Genomic DNA, 22,684 nt, shown 5'->3' with positions numbered 1-22,684 from the left:
GTTCAACCTCAAAATGGGGACAGGAAAGTGAGGGGTTAATGTCAGCAGGCTCGCCCCCTCACACAGATGCGACAGGGAAACCCCTGTGTGAGCGCAGTGTTGATTGAGCAGCGAAGCCGCCATTCTCGCTGCACGCTGCCGAGTCATTTCTCAACCACTTTTAAGACATGGTGCTGAGCTAACGCCACCACCTCTTCTGGCTTTCAAAACAGCCTACAAACTACAACACCCAATGAAATTCACAGACTGTGTAGCCTCTTTAGACTGATACTCTGAAAGATAAGGGAATGTCTAAGCAGCCCACAAAACCTATGAGGCTTAATAGGATAGATGCACACAAGTTCAACCGCTACTGAGCACTGGAAATCTGTGGCAAAATTGTGTGACACACGTACAGTCAGATATTATATTTTGTTCATTCACATGCTAAGAAAAGGTCATTAGCATAGACAAAATAGGACAAAACAGTGCCCCGATTACCTCTATGCACACAAACACCAAAACTAATGACTAGAGAGTCATACTAAAGATCAAGTTAACTGCATAGACTATGCCAATCATAGTCACCAAATCATCATTAGCAGGATACTTGATTGTGATACTGAAGAGACCAACATTGCACCTTTATGATCCTCGTCATTGACTCATTTCTGCTATGGACAATTAACCAAAATGCTACTAAAATGACTTCAGTGTGCTGACTACTGTATTATTCACATACAGTATATCACTCAAAGACACACACACACACACACACACACACCCCCCACACACACTTTCAAAATGTGTATCCGCAAGACAAAACTGGCTACTGTGGGCAAAGCCAGACAAAATGGTGCAATTCCTCTGCCCAGCAGGCAGAGTAAAGGGAGATCAGATTTTATAAGATACAACAAATGACCAGAAAAAAAAGATTCAAATGCATGAAGATGTCCATTGAGGAGTTGCAGAGGGACGTCAGAATGATAGCTCTGCCAATCCTGATGGCCAAACTCAGCACTGCGAGTAAATCTTCCACGCTGCCCCCAAGGAACTCACCCAGAAGTGGGTGGATAGGTTTATGCTGACCGGCGACAAGCTCCCAGGAGCACGGACCGTCGGAGCGTGCGTGCCACTGCCTGACACCTCCCTTTTACTCCCTCTAGCTGTCCATGGATGTGTGTGTGTGTGTGTCTGTATCATCATCCACAATGGAGTCTGACAAGGGAGGAGAGGGCTAAAAGTGATGTGGTCTTTCTGGAGGGCTAATTCAGCCTAGATGATAGATCAAATGAAAGACTCCCCTAAAGTGGTGCATGAAGAACGGCAGATTGAGGACGAAGCTGATAACTATACAAGCGAAAGTGAACAAAAAAGCTTTGAAGAAAGGGAAAAAAGAAGCTTTCGCCATCCACCTGTTACTACTTTGGTAAAAAAAATGGCTATACCATGAAAATGTCCATATTCATGTCCACTAACGTGTTTCTGCATAATTAGTCTACAGTATGTATTTCAGTGGCATAAATCAGGGTGGTGAAAACTGGGTCATAATCTCCCTGACATTAGATGTACAATAGCAACAAAAGAAAAAAACATTATTCCATCACTGTCCATCCATTCACCTTGTTGCATTTGTACTTTCCATTGCACCTGTACTTGATGCATCATCCAAAGTATACAGGATATAACACTGAATAGAAGACATCATATTTCTGTGAAAAGAAATCACCACTAAATGGGTGGCCAGAAAGGCCTGGTTACAAACTCAATTATGTAATACAGTTGATGCTCCACAATCCCCTCCATCCCACAGGCTACACACTCACACACACACAGTACTGCCATCTAAGACTTAAAACATGCAGAATATATAAGCAAATGAAACCGAGAAGCTTTAGCTATGCCTGTATTTCTAAATTAGTAATTTTCTGAAACACCAACTTAGCAATGGCCTTATTTATACAACCAGTCGAATATGTGGCCATTAACGAGTTGAGGTTTTGCCTAATAAAATAATTTCACTGCCTCAACAAAAGGATCAAAGAAAAGGCACATTCAATGTGAAAAGGCACATACCAAGTTCTCATGGGTTGCTCTCTACATTCAACAATGCTTCAAGGTAGCCTCTCCCTATGCAATGCTGTGCTGTATGTTGTTAAACTACCATTTCACACAATATCACCCATAAAATGTTGAGTAATGTCTTTCCAAACCTTTCCATTTAAAGGGTGTGGGTGTAAGGATTTCAACTCTCTGACAATGGCACTTTCATGGGGTTAGCATATCAGACATGGGGCTTGTAAAGCTATTCATAATTCCTTTGATCTCACATTAAAGAAGAGAGAGGAGGCTAACATTTTCCACGGATTAAGGTTTTCGGCGGAATGACTGAGAAGTGACTTTTTTTCCGTCTTTTAATTGAAGCTGTCGTGTCCTCATACCCTGGCTTTATGCTAACGCTAATCATTAAAGGATCCACTGAAAGGGACCACAGCTGTAATTACGGGAAAGTGGAAACATGCTAATCTCTCCACGCTTGTATGGAGGGAGAATGAGCATAGTGGCAGGCTCAGCAGTCTCTCTGACAGAAGTGAAGAGCAGACCAATCTGGCTTTGAGCAGTGGAGGAGCCTTGGCCATGCAGGCAGCCTTCAGTGAAGAAAAAGGACATAGAAACCCTGTTCTCTCTCAAGGAGGCTTTCCACATCACCACACTTTTTTTCTGGTGTTATAAGAAATTTAGTGCCAAGACTGGGTGGCTGACCCTCCTTGTATCAAATTCGTTTAAAATGCTAATATGAGGAAGCATGTTCCTGTCTTCAGAGTGTACAGTTCATTTAAAGTTTACTGATAACTCTTAATGGTGTCACTTATAGCATAATAATGGAGGTGTCAGGACAGTGAAACCTCCATTACAGGAAGCTATTAGCCTATTACACCATTACAAAATGCTCTACCTTCAGTCTTACTGATCATATTATGATTGGACAGCGTAATTGCACCAGAAAACGTACAATGTATACTCACATCCTGTACGGTGAAATTACCTCTCATAAATAGTGTCACATGATTTTCTCAGACTGATATAAAATAGCTGAAATAAAATAAAGAAAATTCTACAAAACAGAAACCCCTGTGCATAGTCAATATAGTGCATGTGTTTTTGCCTGCACATCATTTAAATTCACTCCATAACAAGTAGGCCTAGCTTAATATAAAATGCTATGTTCATGTACACCTCACAGACTAGCCTACAAAGTAGCCAAATGGGTATTAAAGGTAAGACTTATAAAAACCTTAACAGTTCTGATTCATTTTAGTTCTTAGATGCTTGACAGTCACAAAATAAGAACACATTCATATCAATTGTTCAGGGCTAGCTTGAAATAGGCTAGGCTGTGGAATTCATGTGCCACACATTTTCAGGTGAATGTTGTAAAATTAGATGTTAGATTTAGAGTTTTACATAGATTACTTTAGCCTACGTTTACAGTATTATCGAGTGTTTGTATTACAGGTTAATTTAATCTTCATCTCCATGTCAGTTGGGGTTGTCCATCCATTCTAGACTAACCACTGCGTTAACTATGCCTGTGCTGTCTGGTGAGGTTTGGCTGGCACTAGCCTACATCTCTCTTTTCAGCAGTAGGCTAGTGGCTGAGTCATCTCTAACCACATCAGTAACGTTCTGTCCTCTTTTTCTGACACAACTAAGTAACATTTTACGCGTGACATAAAAAACACGCTATTTAATCACGTTTAGCACTTTATTATGAGGGAACAGAAGCTAACCCATTTATTTGATTTAGAAAGCCTTTGCGAAACACATATGTCTGCTTTAAGATTAGAATGCAGTAATTAGCCTAATCTAAAAAAGCGTGGGTAACGTTACCGCGAAACCTATAAAGTTGCGCTTGAACACGTGGTCGTTTCCTCAATGAAATGATAACTTTCGAGGGTTCAAGCTATCAGGTCTCTTCTTTCTGAGAAAAGACAGCAGTTAGCCCATGATGGCAGGCCTATACAATTAATGCAGTATCCAGAATCCTACAATATCTATGTCTGTATTCGAGTTCATACTATCTCATATGTCGCCCCTAGACTGATAAGACTCAACCATAGGCTACTTCCTTCGATGTTGGATTCCCATTCCCGTATTTTTGGCTATTATAGCGGATTTCTATGAGACTGTTTAAGAATGAATTCTTTCAAGAAAGGACTCATTGCAGTTTATGAGTTTCACTTATTAGCCAGGTCGATCATTTGCTTATTTCGGACGCGAACCACACCGTCGCACTGTTTCTTTTCCTTGCGATACTACTCACCTCCTTCTTCCTGAAACGTCCTAGCTCTGCATCATACGTAGGCTACGTAATGAACGTAATGGCGTCATTGCAAAACCATCTTGGGACATGAGACTGAAATGTTCGGCCAGTAGGCTATTCATATCCAGAAGCCTCTTCTTTTTTCTCTCTTCTTTTTAAATACAGGCACACGTCCATAGATGTCTACCAGCATTATGTATAATACTATTAGGCTATGTAATGGGGAGGCTGTAGACTGTGGTTGATTAGCCGACTCATTGTTAGCCTACCTCACTCTTTTTGAGGCGAGGCTTTAAAACCTGCAGGCACAATATTCTCTTTTTTTTTATTTGTTTGTTTCTTTGTTTCATTTATTTATTTAACTTATCACAGGTTGGCCCAGTCTTAGTTATTCTGATTTCTTCACACTGTGGTTTGAAGATGATTGTAGGCCCTAGGCTACTAACTCTTGTCTTTTCTTATTGTCTTCTCTTCCTTACCTCCTTCTCCATTCCATCTCCTTCCGAGAGTGCTAGGATAGCTACCTTTATGCTTGTGACGTGACCAATGCCCCAGTAATATCAAGCATAAGAAATGACACTTGAAATGACAATTTCATATTTATTTTATGTTACACTACCTACAGACATATTACCCTGAATCGTCCTTACTTTCTGTATCAGAGTAGACATTATCAACTAGGCTACAGTATAACTTCGTCCAGAAAGCAAAGTCACCAATATTCATTCCTTTATAGTGACTTTGTGGCCCAGTTTTTTTTCCCTGTTTCTTCAATTAGGAGTTAAATTAGCAAGGCCATGGTTAATGTAATTCCTCAGATCGAACTTCTGCAGTTCAAGGCCATGTTGGCAGCCAGCAGCTGATGGCAATTTAACTCCAGCCAACATCATTCAACATCAAAGCAGCTAATGTAATTTTAGCTTCTCTGAAACACTCTGATAAAGTTGCCACTCAAAATTAAACCCACATCAGAAGGTAAAAGTTCAAATTATTGAACTGAGTGAATAACCAAATTTTAAATGATAAATGGGGCAGAGTAGCCTAATATTATGATTGGTGTTTGTATGTGCACAGGAATAGTCTATCTGTGTGTTTGTGTGTGTGTGTGTGTGTGTGTGTGGGCATGTGTGTGTCAATGTGTGTCTTTGTGCGTGCTTGTGTGTGTGTGTGTGTGTGTGCATGTGTGTGCGTGTATGAGTGTGTAAGCCTGTGTGTGTGTCTGTGTGTGTGTGTGAGTATGTGTGCATTGCGACTGTAAGGAACTGCAAGATTGAGACATACATTTAACTTAATGTCGCAAAGCTCAAAATGAAACAAATCTCTCATGCTCTGCTTATCATCCTCATCTTCTTTTTCGCGCATGATAATGAATCAGTCCTTCAATGAGCGTAAGTCATCTGGGCTCGCATGTACTTTTTATGCACATCGGTAATATTGTTTTATTCACTGTGCTATCAAACGGTTCAATTACAGAAGTGAGTATACTAAGATGGGAACTTAAATGCTTGTGGAGATTATCTTTGATATTGTTCTGTGTCTCCAAATGTGTGCAGTAAATTAGATCTTTCAAAAATTAAATTTGGCTACATTTATTCGAGCAAGGTCATTTTCAAGAGAAATTACAAATTAAAAATTCAATTACACTTCAACAGACATTTCAAGAATCCCATTAACAACAGTCCCTCTTCATCTCTTTAGCTAAAAAAAAAGAATAAAGTGGAATTTTTCTTCTTTCAGTCAAAAATACAGTGTTTTCACAATATTGTATCAAAAGTTCCCAAATGTTTGAGTTTCCAGTATCTGGAAAGTGAAGGAAGTAGAACAATTAAAAGAAAATTTAAACATTGCATCATACAATGAATGGTTCCTGATACAATAAATGCTCTTTTTATGTAAAATTTGTTCCATTAATCAATGACAGGATCCTTTTTACTAAAATATATCTATATATTGAGGAACTATAATACTGTACACTACAGTATGAAATAAATAAAATTAGGAAATATAAAATGAGTCACATAAATAAAATGGTATTTTAAATTTAAAACAAATGAAATTTGAACTTGGAAAAAAATCAAAGAACAAAAAAGTAATACTGACAAAAAGGAACATGAAAAATACTGAAAATTGCACAGACATGTAAACTAAAGAACTGTAGCCTAGCTATACTAATACTGACATAGGTACTTCAAAGAACAGGGTGAATAGTTTATTTAATACTGAAGCCGGCGCAAAGAGAACACAAGTAAACTTTGCGTTACACTGTACAAGGATGGCACTTTCAGATACACACAGGTGAGAGGGTTTGCATATAAGGCTTTTCTTTAAAGAAACACAAAAGTGAGGCTCGCAACAACACACCAGACAATGAGCCACACACATCATAGCTTCAAACTCCCTTCCCTGTGATCCCCCAGTCCGTTTAAGACTTCAGACATTTTGAAAACAGGTACAGGTATTTTGTTTAAATAGCATTGTTTCACATAAAAGTCAGAAGGAGGCCCAAGATGTGTGGTTGGTCTGGCAACAGGGGGGCATAACCAAGGACATCACAATAAGTGGTAGACACAATATAACACTAGCGCACTGCTACTGTGCCCTTAGACACGTTATAGACGTGTACATGTAGGCAACGCATTTTTTTCTAATATGTTTTTTGTAGTGATTTAACAGACAGAGTGCAATTTTCCTGGCTTGTGCTATACACACAATGGAACACAGGGGTTTAGGACATCAGCACCACACGACTTTCAGGCGCTTATACTGTACATAAAAAAGAACTTCATTTTATTAATTCATAATGATGAACATTATTACTTATACTTTGCATAATACGGATTCTTAAACAATCCCACCCAGCCTGGCAATTCGAAATTTGTCTATCTCGGACGCACGACTTGTTTGCATCGTTTCAAGCCTCAGGCACACACTTGAACAACTCAACCACAGCAGTGTGTTTTTGTTTGTTTTGTTTTGTTGTTGTTGTTGTTGTTGTTTTAAAACAAAGCTGGCTTCAAGTTTGCCGCTGGAGTCAAAGAAGGAAACCAAGCACATAAGCGTGTGAAAAAAGAGAGAAAAGGAAATGAATGCTGGAAGCTTTTATCCAAAATGCAGTAGTTAATCAGCATCCTCGTCCTTCTCCTCCTCCGGGTCTGACTTGCTCTCTGTTTTCCTTCGCGGCGAGTCCTTCTCATCCGGACCCGTCATCTCTCCGATCTCTCCGCCCTCGTCTTTCATCGGGCTCTTCCTCTCAAACCCTTCCCCTTCCTCCTCCTCGGCCTCCATCCCCTCCTCCCGCCGCCTGTCCATCACCTCCCTGTAGGCCCCGGACTCCACCTCCCTGGGGGGCCCGCTTCCCTCGGATCCGTCCCTCAGAATGGTGCCCCCCCGGCCACCTGCTGCCGCATCCTCCGCCTGGTCCTCGGGGTCGGAGTAGCCCAGGGGCCCGAGGCCCTGCAGGTAGGCCCTGCGCATCAGCAGTTCGGTGGGCTCCAGCGGCGTGCTCTTGTCCCGCACCTCCCTCTCCGCGGCCTCACGCTCCTCGGCCTCGCGCTTGCAGTAGGAGTAGCGGTGGTTCATGTGCTGCGAGTAGGAACCGGAGTGAGAGAAGCGCTTGCCGCACTTGTCGCACTGATAGGGTTTCTCTCCCGAGTGCAGGCGCGAGTGTTCGATGAGGTGGTGCTTGTGTTTGAACGCCTTCTTGCAGATCTGGCACTGGTGAGGCCGCTTTCCTGCAGACACACAAGACACACAGGGGCCGGCGGGTTAATGCTCTGCTACACTCTTCTCCCAAAACAAATAATATAAATCAAATGTAGCTCTGGCTTACAAGTATTAACATTATTCCTATACACACACATTTGAACATGTTCAGAATATCTATAATTGTTAATTAAATGACTGTGTACTCTTCGGAGCCTGACTTAAAAAGACAAATTAGGCCTGTGCTATTTAAAATAAATTTTGTGGTATATCACTGCACAATAACATCATCAAAATGACAGCACAGTAGGATAAGTATACACTTATGTAGGTATTTCAGATGAGTCAGCACTGGTCTTACATTGTTATTCTTTCATTAACAGCCTCCATCCTGAATTTCAGGCCTTATTTAGATTTGCCACATAGAACCCTAATAGGAGGCTAGGCTAAGTGACAATCCCAGCGTTCTATTCTGAGGTCGTCTGTGACTGTGTTGAATGCAGCCAGTGAGATCAGGTGATTAGCACACCGCGTGGCACAAGGTGAAACTGAGGCGGGCTGCATCGTACACGGCGTGCAAGCTTAATGACATCATGCGTCCAGATTAAAAATGCTTGGTTAAGTCACTCTCCTTGTGACAGTGTGACGTGTAAAATGATCTGATCTCGCTCTGTACCCATCACACACACACACACACACACACACACACACACACACAGAAATACACACAAACACATGTACACAAACTATAAATATACAGTGTACATTTTCAAACACTGCTTTCTCTGCTTCTCTGTCCCCTCAGCCCATAAGAGATTCATTGGATCTCTATGTGGCTGTGGACATGAGGTTTAGTCCAAGGAGGTATTGTAGTGTAGTAGAGTTTTTGTCATCTGCCTTGTCCCTATCTAAATATATTAACCCCCTGTAGACACGCACACAGGCACACAAGCTTGAGCGCAGATGCGCAGAGAGATGAATGTGTGTACTGTATTCTTGGACCACAGATAGCCGAGGAATGCCTGCGACGCCTTCCATAGCTGTCATATTCGAGATGACCCCCCCCCCCCCAACCAACCAACACCACCTCCTCATTCCCCTTAAGCCTCCCCCCATCAAGTTCAAAAATAGACTAGACAGCGGATTCCTCGCCATGCATTCCTGTACCGAGGAATGTGGCCTAGGGATGATGCAAGCTAGCGAAAGAGAGGAGTCCCCATGAAGGAGGCGAGGTGGGGGAGGGGGGGACGGGAGGGGAGAGGATGCAGGGAGTGGGAGTGCTCACGTCGTCGCAGAGAAATGCCACACACAGACACACACATTAGTCTCTCATGCACCTGGCTCTTTGTGGTATGTTGCTGTGCTGACTGACAACCCTTTTCTGCTGTCGTATCAATGATTTTGTTGTGGTTAAGAAATATGTGGTTCCGAACTATCTGGACTACTTGGACTACTATCTGGACCCAATATGCAATATATTTACCATAGATTTAATGTAATAGTTAAATTATTGCATTTGTAGTGGTATTAGGATCATACTCTAAATATAGGCACTAATATGAAAACAGTTTTGTGCGCATAAAACTGACCGTATTCATATTTTAAGAACTTAGATTTATTTAATTATTTCACAACACGAATCATAGTTACACTAACGCCTGTCAAAAGGAAAGAAACATGTTAAAGGTTATACAAATGAAAAAGTGCATGGATGGAGAATAGGGACAGGTAAGGATATGGGAAAGCAACAAAAAAAAACATAACGGCAAAAAACCAGATGGATAAACCAACAAAAACCAATGTGGATTGGGAGGGGGGTCACAAGTGGGTAATGAAGGGAGGGGGGGGGGGTAAAAAAAGAAGTGTCTGAACTTTATATACCTGTGTGCTCATATTTGTGTCTTAGGAGGGAACTGGTCTTCTGGAATGTTTTGTCGCACAAGTCACACGCGTACATACCACTTTCTGTCTTCTTAATCTTCTTCCGTGAGAGCAGCGAGTCGCTGTCTGTCAGGTCCTCCAGGCCTGACAGATAGTCCGCTGTGCCGTCCAGGAGCTCCCCCTGTGTGCAGAGCAAAGCAGATTTTTATTTTGTCTTCGTTCAATACTTTTGGTAAGCCACACCTGTCACCTAGGCGTAGACACCTTCTGCTCCCCATGTTTGATCCCAAGTCTGGACAGAGCTTATCTCCGCGAAACCTGTGTAAGACCCTTATCGCCAGGAGACGTCTAAAAGGGGGAACATATGGGCTTTTTGCAGCAGAGCGGTGGATTTTGCAAAAAAGCGAGGAAGACACCTCTTTAGGTAAATTGGTTTGCTAATCTCATCAGTTTGGTCTCATTGTGCCCATTTAGGTTAAAGGAAAATCACACAATTTATTTCAACTCATTTCTTGTAATGTAAGATAAAAACAACCATTCGATGTATATTGCATATTGGGTCATATTCATTTGAAAACTACAGACCACTTTGTGGAAATAGTTAATAGATGTTTTTTTTTTTTATTTACCTGGAAGCCAGGCTTCCGTTGGTACTTCCTTCGTTGCTGCATTTCTGCGAATGTGGCTGCCCCAGCAGCATAAGTGTAAGCCATATGTGGCAGGAAGCTCATGGGGTCCAGTCCCGGATAATGCCTCAGCCCTGGGATGCTAGCCTGGGCTGGAGGCATGAAGGTTGGAGGCGGAAACGCCCCGTGAGGCGGGAGCGACGTGTACATGTGCCCCCCACCAAAAGGGTTGATTCCAAAGATGGGGCTGGAGCTCTTCTCCTGCTGGCTCTCGTTGTTCCCCATGGCATTGGTGTTGGACCCGTGGAACTCCTTCTTGATGTGGGCCAAGTCCAGAGGCTCAGTGCCCTGTTCGTGTTTTAGGGGTTCGCTGTTGCGCTCGATGGCGAAACCATTCAGCTTGAGCTTTCGTTCGGCCTTGAGGTCCCTTATGTGTTTTGGCAAAGACAAATCCAGTGGTTCGCCGTGGGCGTCTTCGGAGGCAAGACTGTTTGGAGTGTAAGAGCTACTGTGTGAGTTTTTCGAGGATGTCGACGAGAGGTTCAGAGGGGAAGAGGTGTCACTTCTCAAGTGGTCCATGGAGTCGAGTGGTTTCTCTCCCATCTGCCTCATGCCTGTAAACTGGTGGGGTTTGCTTAGTCTGTGTCCAGAGTCCCCATTCCTCTGGTGCTCTGAAACGGTCTCCCCGTACTGAGCGAGGGAAATGGGGGATCGGGCAAGTGCTGACTCCTGGGCCAAGCCGTGGTTGCTGTCAACACTGCTTCGCTCCGGAGGAGGCGACCTCTTTCTGGACGCCGTTTGGTGTGTCTGGGCCTTCCACTGGGCGAACCACTCTTTGACGAACTCCTGAGGGAGGCCCACGGCGATGGAGATCTTGAGCAGCTCCTCGGAGTTCGGCTCCGTGTTCATGGCGAAGTAGGCTTTCAGCACGGACACGTGGTCCTTGAAGAGGTTGATGGGGCTGGTGGCTCCTCGCTCGGACAGGGCCGACGAAATCATCATGGCCTGCTGCTCGGAACTAAACAGCCCTCGGTGGCTTGGAGTAAGACTTTCGTTTGGCTTTAGGGCGGCCTTGATCTCCTCATTCATCTTGCACAGGTACCGCTCGTGTTGGTGCAGGGGAATGGGCCCTTGGAAGGTCTCCTTGCAGAACTGGCAGGAGAAGGGTACATACTGTCCGTTCCTCTCTTGACCCTTGTCCTCAGTGCCATGGTTGGGTTTCTCCTTCTTGATGTCCACCACCCGCCTCTTGGAGTCCTCAGTGAGACTCTGGAGGCAGGCTTTGGCCTCGTTGACCTTTTCCAAGGTGTAGTCTATAATGCTTTTAGTGGGGCTGTTGTGACCTACCCCGGGGAAGCCCGCTCGGGGTGAGGCCAATGCCAGCTTCTGCTCCTCCATCTGAGCCCCCATCTCCTTCATGTAAGCCCTCAGCTTGGAGATGTCATCAGGGTTGCCGTCCAGCTTTTGCCGGCAGACGGTGTTGTCGACGATTTGGAGGACCTTCTGCACCTCGCTCAGGTTATTTCCCATCATGGAGTAGCTCATGAGCTGGGACTCCAGCCCCATGCCGAGGTGCAGAGGGTTCTGGGCGGACCCGTGCATTCCGAGGGGGCTCCCGCCTCGGCCACTTCCATTGACAAAGGCACCCGGACCTCCAAACTCCTGCTGGGTGGCCATCATGAGCCGGTACTCGTTGAAGTCCAGCGGCTCCGCTTTGATGTCAGCATGGCTGGACGGGTCCGACATGCCCATGGGTCGCCCGTTCTCCAGTTTGTGGCGGAGCTGCGCCAAGGCAGGGCTGCCTGGCGAGGAGGCGGCGGAGTTGGGCGAGGAGCCTGGCTTGGTGCCCACGCCGTTGCGCACGCGGCCGTTGATGGCGATCAGGCCGATGCACTTCTTGCTGCTGATGTGGGAGCTGTAGGAGCCAGAGTGGGAGAAGCGCTTCTTGCAGTTGGAGCATTCGTACGGCTTCTCACCTGGGGAAAAGAAAGAGGTACGCTATTTTCACTTGTGTTTCAAAAACACAACATCTGATTTCATTTCATAATAAACTCATTTATTTTAGGACACACACAAACAAGTGTTGCTGTTAGTATGCATTTCTTTCGAATTAAAAAAAAAAAATTCTTCCAGTACAATTGTACTCTTTACAATTTATGAAATATAGCACTTTTTGTGTCTCACTTATAACTGACAACATTTGAACCTACCACTATGAATTCGGAGATGCTCCTTCAGATGATGTTTGTATTTGAACGCCTTGCCACACTCAGTGCATTTGAACTTTCGGTTGGTGGCTGCTTCGTTCAGTATCGGGGGCTGTGGAAGAGACAAGGGAAATTGTGGACATGAGTACAAATCAAATATCTCTAAGTTTTGCCCCATCATACGTCCACCATGGAGATAAGTGCATATGACCAAAAGAACTACAGAAAATAAAAATAATTTTTTTTGCTTCTTTGGACTGAGATCACTGTACAGAACATAACAAATGTGGGCTGAATCGGTTCAAAGGTCTTTGTGCCTTTTCAGAATTTAAAATTCAAATGAATCCACCCAAGTGAAGTGATACACCGTGTATGTGAGTGTATCCACCCTACGCTAAACAAAGGTCTTGGAGTGTGGGTGGGATTAGGCCACATTTAATGGTCAAAATTGTCTTTTGTGAGAGAAGGAGGCATATTGTTCAGTGCCAAATGTTTTTGTTGTGTTTGTGTGTGTGCTGCTACCCTGATATGCATAGCTAGTCCAAATCCCATTACAACAGTGTTATCTACGTTATCATTGCCATTATCTAGTTTCCACTGTTAGCAGCCGTGTGAGATATAGGAGGGAAGATGTGTGGAAATGTGGAACATTTGATGAACTCTCACACATGGTTTCATGTTAGAAACAGCACCACGCTACCTCGAAATGTGACCAGGAAAAAAGAAAAAACATAAGTGTGAGGCGCTGAGTAAACTCCTACGGGCCTTTTGAGGAAAACCCCCTCAGAGCAAATAAACAAACACTTTAAGTCATCTGAGGATTAGGATACTTTAGATCACAGGAGGAAAGGCCATCTGCTCGCGTTTAAGTCTGTCTGAAGGTGTGTGCGTGTGTGTGTGTGTGTGTCTGTATGTGTGTGTGTGTGTGTGTGTGTGAGAGAGAGAGAGAGAGATAGGGAGAGAAAGAGAGAGAATGGAAGTGCGTGGGTGGGAGGGAGGGGTACGCTGTTCGGGTGAAAGCTCGATATTCATGTTTTTAAAATCAACAAAGAGTGTTCTACCTCCATCGAATCACAAATCCCCTACATCACAAAACATGAACTAGGTCTCCAAAGCAATGCCATACATTAGGGCATGACTACTCCCCCCCCCCCACTCCCACAGTAAAGCTAAAGTGATCAGGTCCAACATTTCACACACACAAAAAACATCCTTACACCTTATTTGCATTTTTTGTGCATCTGCTCTTTTCTGGTGACAGCTGATGCAAGGAAACAGGGCCGATTTAAGGAACTCGCTGTGCTAACTCTCATCCCACACAGGCAGCCCTATAGGTGGGGGCTCCGAGGAAGACTACGCTGTGCAGCTGTGGATTCCCACGCAGGCAGCCCTATAGGTGGGGGCTCCGAGGAAGACTACGCTGTGCAGCTGTGGATTCAGAGCGACTGAGAGAACGGGATTCAACAGGGGCTCACAGGAAGCTAGCGTGGGCCAAAGGGAGGACTTCTTTTGTGCTCCGGGGAGATGACTCTCTCAATCTATTTAGCTACCACTGTACAAATATTTAAAATTACTGATGGGAATTCGTCGTGGGGTCTATCTTGTCGAAAGGACAGAGAGTATGGATGTAAAACTATTTATGTGGAGCAAAGGAGTATTGGGGCATGCCAGCCCTGACGTACTGTAGCCAGTGTGAAACATATGGTTTCTGTGACTAACTAGGTCACTCAAATAAAAAAAAAAAAAATGTCAATGCATATGGTTCACCCACAACCTTTTTCTTTTGCAAGTAGATCAAAATTGAAAGTGGGTGGCAACTGCCTGGATGATGGAAAAAAAGGATATCCTGTCTCACCTGGTCTCGAGCTGGCTTGTGGGTGGCCATATGGCGGTCCAGCTGTGTGCGGTAGGCAAATGTCTCGCTGCACAGGGGGCATGGGAAGCTCTCCTCGTTCTTCTCATGGCGATACTTGATGTGCTCCTTGAGAGACGTCAGCCGCTTGTAGCCACGGTCACAGTAAGGGCAGGTCAGCAGCTGGGCAAAGTCGTCTGGCGTCCGGGGTGTCAGGTCTGACCGGGGGGAGGGGGGGGGGTACAGGGAAAAGCAAGTGGTCAGAGGGTCAGCAACTGGTCGTTTGGGTATAATGGGAGAAATGCCCAGCCGAAGGTGCTGTGCTAGACACAGTGTAATGTTGCAATCTGCTCCACAGAGAGCTGCGGACATCTGTGCATGACTTGTGTAGTAAGACATGCATGCACGCACACAGACACGACACACACACACACTCACACACACTCACACACACATGCGCATTCATTCCCAATGACATTTTACTCAGATGGAGAAGAATGAATGGCTCTACTAGTAGCTTACTGACTAATCTAAAACCAGACTGAAAGTGGAGAAGTGCTCTAACCATTTTCGTTCTCGTCCTGCCCGTTGGCCTCAGGAGTGCCCAGGCGGGTGACCTCCTCCGGGGCTTCTGGGTAAATGATGGCCGTGTCGCCACGCTGCAGGTATTCAGCAATGCTGGCCGCGTGGCCCACACTCTCGTCCAGCTTCCGCTTTGCAAAGAAGCTCTCCAGCTCCGAGGGGCCTTCGCCCTTCACTACACACGAGGAAGAAGAGGAGGACAGAGAAAAAGAGGGAGATGTATAAATTGATGAAGTGATCACTCTGTGGTCCTTCGACTCTTTCTCTTCTGCTGGTGTGTGCGTGTGTGTATTTGTGTGTGTCTGTGTGTGTGTGTGTAGGGGGGAACCTTGTGTGACAGTCTGCCATCAGGAAATCTGTTCTTGTAAATGTGATAGAGGAGGAAGCTGCCCATTAAGACTCTACTTAAGAATGGAAGTATGCATTTAAGTTGGGGGGTAATGGCCACTGCGAAGACGAATAGGAGTCAATTTGGTCATCAAGCGCCCTTTAAGTATCCCCTTGCAGGGTGGAAAAAAGCTTAAAACATTTTTCTGTGTAATGGATAATTGGTTTATGTTGCAATTAGATTTTCTAGAAGTTACTGATCTCACTTTGTACGGCACAACAGCCACTCACAGGCCCGAGCTGGATAATGAAGCTAAGGGTTTGTTTAACAGCAAGAATTCAACACAGTCAGACATGGTCTAATGCATCCTTTCTTCTTCCGATTTACTTAAAAAATTCAATAGAAATTTCTCAACTTCAGTCAGTGCAATATCCGTGAGCTTACAGTGTTGTGGAAACTAACTCTTGTATGAGAAGAGATCTGGCCAATTTGACAAATCTTCACTTTTCTTGACCTTCACTTTTCTTTTTAAAGATGGTCAAGATATTTATCACACCAGATATGAAAGCTGTTTTGAGTTGTTCTGTCATTAAAACCTTGGAGTTGCGAGGAAACAGAAACCCATGGGCAAGAAAATAAACATTTCATTGTCTCATTGTAAACCAATTTAAAAGTACATGAACTGAACAAATCTGATTTGGTACAAAACTCGATTTTGTGGCAAAATGTGATTTGCGGTGCACTCTCCCTCAACTTACAAATGTTTACTTTCCATCTCCCCCTGACACGCGTGAGGGTGAATAATCACAAATGCCTGTGTGTGTCTGTGTGTGTGTGGCTGCACATGAGAACAACTGAGAGTATCTCATTATGTGATTAGTGTAAATGAAATGCTGCAACAAACCCACCTAGCATAATTATATGAAATGTACTGAGATTCAGCAAAAGTAGGTGAAGGAGTGAGATACACAAAACACCAGTAGTTTAATACATTCACTCACTTGTTAAATATGCATATGTGATAACAGTGATGTACTCTATCACCTAGACGATAATGAAGCCTCCTAAATCTCTCTCTCTTTTTCTCTCTCAGGCTTCTCAAGCATAGATGAAAAATTATGAAAGTAAAAGGTCACTGATCTTTATTAACCTGCATGGAAGTAAGGAAACGAGTTCATTCTGGAGTTTGACGTACCTGAACCATTGCCAACTCCATGGAGAGACACCTCTGGGCTCAAAGGGTTGTATTCTTCTTTTCTCTCCTCTGAAAAAAAATAAAAAATAAATGAAGGATGAGGATCAAAATCACTGCATAATGTTGCACAAGGATATTACAGTCTCCTCAGTATGCTATCCTCTCTGGCAAGAAATCGTAAAAAATGGCATACTCTGACAATCAGAAAACAGCTTATACATTTCTGCAGTGTTTAAGCCATGAGACATTACTGTCAGCAGAGCATAAATGGCAAATGTCAAGGACTTATTTATTAGTATTTACTTTCATTTACTAGGCTATTTTGTAAGATAGATTAACCATTAAGCTCTCCTTCCTTACAGACACACAAATGCACGCACACACACACACACACACACACACACACACACACACATACACACACACACACATACACACAGCCACACACACATACACACACACACACACACACACACGCACACACACACACACACACACACACACAAACACACACAAATCTGGCAATTACGGAGTAGTATTGGATTCATGGGGGTGACCCTCTGACCTCGGGAAGGATATGCGGGACATAAATATTTAAATGAACGGCAACACACGAGGACAATTGACTCATGGTCCGCCCACCCCTTCCCTCTCGCGGCTGCCCTGAAGAATCAAATCAAGGTATTTCCGAGTGGAAGGGGAGAGGGGGGTCTACAGGAGTCTGCTCATATACTGCCTCTATTGTGTTTGAGCCTCCAGGACTCCCACATGTGACTTCTCCTGGGCAGTCACAAGTATCATAAGCTGCTCTTTCCAAAAGAGAGAAAGGAGAGGGCTGGTGTGGGGAGTGTGTGTGTGGGTTGGGGTGGGGGAGGGGGGGGGGTATAGCACCCCTCCCATGACACAAAAGGAAGAAAACAAAAGTATGAGGATTTCTTTTTTTGTTTGTTTGCTTTTCTTCTGTCCATTGCAGTCATTCTCTCATTCTTTTCACTTTTTCATGCTTTTTTCTCCTGTTTCTGCGATATTTCAAAACTGTGCTCAACTTCCTAATTGTCCAAGTGTGACAAATACTGTACAGGCAGTCAGTGTTGCATTTGAAGTGCTCTCAATGGCCACCAGAGACCTCTCTCCATGCATTAGAGAGAGCGAGAGATTTTTTTCAGATGGCATATGAAAAAAAAAATCTGTAAAGATCCATTCAAATGCGAGTCCATTCAAATTCAAATCGACTGCTTCAAATTGAGTTCATCAACAGAGAAAAGGGACCCTGTTATTTTTCAAAGTTTCAGTTTTGCAAAAGTTCTGAGAGAAACAATTCAATCACAAGCCGAGGACTTGCCTCGGCATCAACAGCTTTGAGTGAAACCTTCTGTGCCATACTGATAAAACTGCAATGCCATCAGCCAAAACAGGCAGCTCTCCCGGGCTATGAGAAATGAAAAGCAATACATTTTCCCAAGTGGAGGGGGGGGGGGCGACTTTGCTCGACTTTCCAAACATTTGTACTGGGACATTTGAGGGTTACACTAAGGACACAAGAATGACGGTGGTTCCTTTTTCCAAAAATGTTTTGGTTCCCCTGTCAACTCATCTTCTTCACCAGAAACAACCTGCTGATAACTAGTAGTTGGCATTTTAGCCTATTTTGCATGAGTCACATTCCTAGAAAGGCATACAATTCACTGATCTTTCAGTTCTGCTCGCAATACTCTCATTTTGATCCTTTTGACTCCTTGTTCTCTTTTAGGTAAAACAGAAGAAGTAGATTGTGTTCTTTCAGATTCATATTATGGTTTCAGAAGTATGTTGGCTATACTTCAATTAGGCCTTGTTCAGGCAGTAGTCGGTTGAAAAGGCATTGCAAAAACCTTGACTTCTTCAAAAATAACACAGAAACAGTCCAGCACTTTAGGGCTGTAAGTTTATAGCTTCTAGTTGAACATTTGGGGACTCATCAGTCATGGGGCTTATGTGGTTTGAAGAATAAACTTAGGGAAATGTTGGGGTACAACCTAAGGACTTTGCTTGATTAAAATCATTCAGACTGTGAACTTAAAAAGACATCAACTGCCAAGACCTCCACAAATACCGGATATATTCCAGTGTTCAGTTTCATCTGATCAACTTGGAGGTGCAACAATGAATAACAACTCGCTCAAGGGTTGGTTGGGTCGAGGGTGAAATTTAACCCAAGGCCCTTCTCTGGTGCCACCACAAAGTCTACACCTTATCCGTGAACGTGCTGTTCATCAATATAAATACATTTTATCCATTTCCAAATTATACTTTCCATTTCTTTGATTCACTTTCATTTAAATTACAGAATTCTGCATTTTGCTGTAGCCATAAAGTGTGTCTCTTACAAGAGCCCAGTTTTTGTACTGAGGGCGGAGCACGTCCTACCCACCCACACACCAGCTGACCACAGACTGCCAGCGCTGGCCTGGTAATACTGGATGTGCCCCATCTGGTCCACGCGTGTCCAAAAAGTCTGAACCCGCCAAGCGGTCTCACAGCGAGCATCAATACACACAAAGTTCTTTTAACCGCACTTTGCCTCTGGGTCTGCTCCCATTTGAAAGGCTCAATCATATTTCCCAGATGAGTCGGGTATGTGTGTGTGTGTGTGTGTGTGTGTGTGTGTGTGTGTGTGTGTGTGTGTGTGTGTGTGTGTGTGTGTGTGTGTGTGTGTGTGTGTGTGTGTGTGTCTGCATGTGTGTGTGGCCATGTCATTAGTGGTGACAAATTGGCCAGTGCTGGTCGTTTTTTAAAACAGTGGGACTCGCCCGAATCCTCCATCCACTTTGTACGTGTCAAACGCGTCCCCGGAACTGCGGCCCTATTATGCATGTAAATGGCTATCATGGATGCTAAAAATTTCATTTAATGCCATTAATGACTGCTTCAGCGGGGCACAGACTCCCTCTTAATGAAGCCGCTCAAATCCTAATTAAAAGTATTTGTCTAGTCTCAGTGACTGTGGCCGTCCTGTCATCGGAGTTGATCACCCCTGGCGTGGTGACGGGGACAAAGAGACGTGGAGCGACACAGAGGAAATAAAGGACCCGCACTGCGCAACACTAATCACAGAATGGACACGTACAATGGAACTAGTTCACTAGTTCACTACTCAACCGTTTTTTTGATAACAGAAATGTAAGAAGCCCTAATTCTTGCATTTTTGCGGCCAAAGTAGGGAGTCAAGGTGCACATTCTACAGGTGCTGTATACGTCTAGATATCTACACAATAGGTTGAATATGAGTTCAAATGCGGGTTAGAGGGAGGGAGAAATAGGGAGGGGAAAAGAGAAACGGTTCTAGGCAGAGGAGGGTGTAACATGAGACTCACTGCAAGAGAGAGAGCACTGGTGAGACTTCTTCACTGTGACACACCCAAATTCACAACTACGTTATCATTCAACGACTTGTTCTTATCACTAATGAAAAAAAGTGACAGGTCTTTCCCTCTAGTTACCGTCAGATAGCCAGTGTAAAAGACCTTGCCTGAGTGAAATGGGCCACGTCGGAGGGTTTTTATCTGTCCTACTCCTAGCGTTATGGCCGTTATTCCTGAAGTTGTGCCCTATTTAAAGGACTAACATGCTGGAGATCATATGACAGGTGCTTTTGTCCCGTCACATCATCTTAAACATCAAGTTATTTTTAATGTGCGCCTGCAGATAACAGGCAAGGCCATTTTTGAACCTTGCTGCCTCACCCTCTAAATATATCTTCACCTTCAAGATGTTGCGACACCCCCCCCCCCCCCCTCTCAACATAGTGGAAGGGCACTTACCAGTACCATTGATGTCACCAGGATGGTGCCAGACATGGTTGCCCGGGCCATCTCTGGCGTCGATCTCCTCATTGCCACGGCAGGACAGCAGGGCGTGGCCCACGCGCGGCGACGCCTCTCGGCTGGGCACTCCCGCCGGACTGCCCTCACCCTCTGACGCCAGCAGCCTGTCCTCCTCGTCCGACTCAGACCCGGCCTCCACCACATTCTCATAGTTCAGCACTGTGGTCAAAACACAAAAATAAAGATAGCTTTGGTTATTATTTTAATATATAAATACAAGGCAATAATACTGTTCAAGACTGAATATTTCAGTACAGAATTCATTTGTAAAATTCAGTAGCAAAATATGAGAATTTATCTTTTAAAATGTAAATCAAATAAAACAACTTTATTTAATTGTAGTTTAATTTATTTTTGTTCAATTTCACGGGTGCAATTTGCTAAAATGCCGTGTGAGAGAGTATTTATTTCCATCAGTCACACCTTAGACGCAGTCTCAAAAAAACAGAAACAACACTGAAAGCTTCTGAAATACTATACCAAGCCAGACCAAGTCATTCTTAAACCATCACTCAGAACAGAACAAATGTACTATTAGGCTTAGTGGGATTGGTGGGCAGACCAAAGGGCATGAAAAAAGGGAAAATATTTGACTATAAAGTTATGACATCATGGGAACAGCCGTAGAGGAAGTGGGGTCGACGGGACAACGAGCACCAATTTTCAGGTTCATTTTGAGTGCTGTGTATGCCTAATAAAGCAATCTTTCGCTTTGCTATCGAGCACCTTATCTCTCGAGACAGCTGCCAACTGGAAAAGCCAGTGGGAAGTGGCTCAAATGGTGCGATTTGAGACCTAATTGCTTGTTCTTGAGAGAATTTCGGCTTGAGAAAACGTTTTTTTTTTTTTTTTTTGAGCATTTCGACAAATTAACCTTTCGAAGGGTCTGCTCATTTGGCCGGTCTCAGCGCTCATGCTCGTGTTTTACACACACAAAATGGTTCCAGTCGTCCTCAGACAACATACCAGCGATGAATTCATTTTTTTTTTTTTTTAAACCAGGTTCCCAGGGATCGCGGATCCCGTAAGACCTGTTATTTTCTTTCCTCTCTCCCTCCTCCCTGGAGGACGTGGGGGGATTAGCCTGCACATAACTGATCATAATATGATCTTTGTCTGATCAGCGGCTGTGCATTTGCCTCAGCAGACAACTGCACAACAGGTGCAAATTAAAAGGGGAACCATTGCAGGGGTACAAGGGCGAGCAAAATGTGCTGACCCTGGCTGAACACCAAGGGAGGAGAGGACGGGGCTGAGGGGCGTGGGACAAAAACCTTTCTTACTGAGAGGTGTGACCACAAGGATTATTTAGTGTGGGCTCCGGACCGAGTAATGCCTGTGTGTGTGTGTGTGGGTGTGTGTGTGGGTGTGAGTGTGCGTGCATATGAAAAAAGGGAACAAACTGAAGAGAGACATAAAGAGGGAAGTGGAGAGAAGTAAGATGTGAAAACTCGCTGTGTGGTCTGGATATACCTTGGACCAGAATGCAACTTTTATCCCTCCCCCTCCTCTTCCCTCCCTCTCTCTCCCTCTCCCTCCCTCCCTCTCCCTCCCTCTCTCTCCCTCTCCCTCCCTCCCTCCCTCTCACTCACTCACTCACGCCAACATAATAACCAGCTACCAACCACTCAAAAAAAGACACACGTAATTTTCGAAGATGCTTGGTATGTTAGCACATATAGGAAAATGGTGGTTAGCTCTAAAAAAAAATTTAAAAAAAATGTCTGCCAGGAGCTTGGGGCACATGGGACATATGAGTCAAACCCAGAGCAGTGCAGTGCTTTCCTGCAAGGGAGTGGGAGGGGGAGGGGTGGGAAGAAGTGGGAGTGCGGAGACTGAGGTGAGGGAACTGAATATTAATAACCACACTACTCTCTGAGTCGCTCTGACTCAGGCACCGGCCTTGAAACAATCCCACACACCCCGTTGACGGACACACGGAACGAGACACCTACGCTTTGTTTGGCTCTTAATTGTGTACTTAAGTTGGCGCCATTTCAGTTCGGTTGTTTTTGATTTTTTTTTTTGTTTTGCTTGCAATCAACCTGTTATGTGAGCAACCTTAATACCACAGATCTTATGATAATATGTTCCACTGATACTTCCACATTTCCACACCACGCAAACATGCTTACATGTCACGCA

General features: G+C 44.2%; 1 protein-coding gene across 3 annotated transcripts in view; it reads right to left on the bottom strand.

Moving 5' to 3' along the window:
* Positions 1-5,876: 5,876 nt before the first annotated feature.
* Positions 5,877-22,684, bottom strand: part of zeb2a (zinc finger E-box binding homeobox 2a) — a 52,640-nt gene continuing 35,832 nt past the window's right edge. For 2 of the 3 annotated variants that reach the window (XM_076264412.1, XM_076264411.1), the window contains 8 exons: positions 20,477-20,698; positions 16,677-16,745; positions 15,137-15,328; positions 14,575-14,789; positions 12,723-12,831; positions 10,516-12,488; positions 9,887-10,067; positions 5,877-8,034 (listed from right to left, as the gene is read on the bottom strand). In XM_076264412.1, the coding sequence (XP_076120527.1) occupies positions 7,421-8,034; positions 9,887-10,067; positions 10,516-12,488; positions 12,723-12,831; positions 14,575-14,789; positions 15,137-15,328; positions 16,677-16,745; positions 20,477-20,698 (3,575 nt within the window). In that variant the 3' untranslated portion in view covers positions 5,877-7,420. The remainder of the gene's footprint in view (positions 8,035-9,886; positions 10,068-10,515; positions 12,489-12,722; positions 12,832-14,574; positions 14,790-15,136; positions 15,329-16,676; positions 16,746-20,476; positions 20,699-22,684) is intronic. The other variant, XM_076264413.1, reaches the window with a different exon arrangement.

The sequence above is a fragment of the Alosa pseudoharengus genome, unplaced genomic scaffold, assembly GCF_046254945.1.
Source record: "Alosa pseudoharengus isolate Yale_2024_CS ecotype anadromous, Long Island Sound unplaced genomic scaffold, YU_APseudo_1.1 YU_APseudo_1.1_scf_3, whole genome shotgun sequence".
Classification (NCBI taxonomy): Eukaryota; Metazoa; Chordata; class Actinopteri; order Clupeiformes; family Clupeidae; genus Alosa; species Alosa pseudoharengus.
Note: the sequence above shows the minus strand (reverse complement) of the source record. Positions and strands in the feature narration are given on the sequence as shown.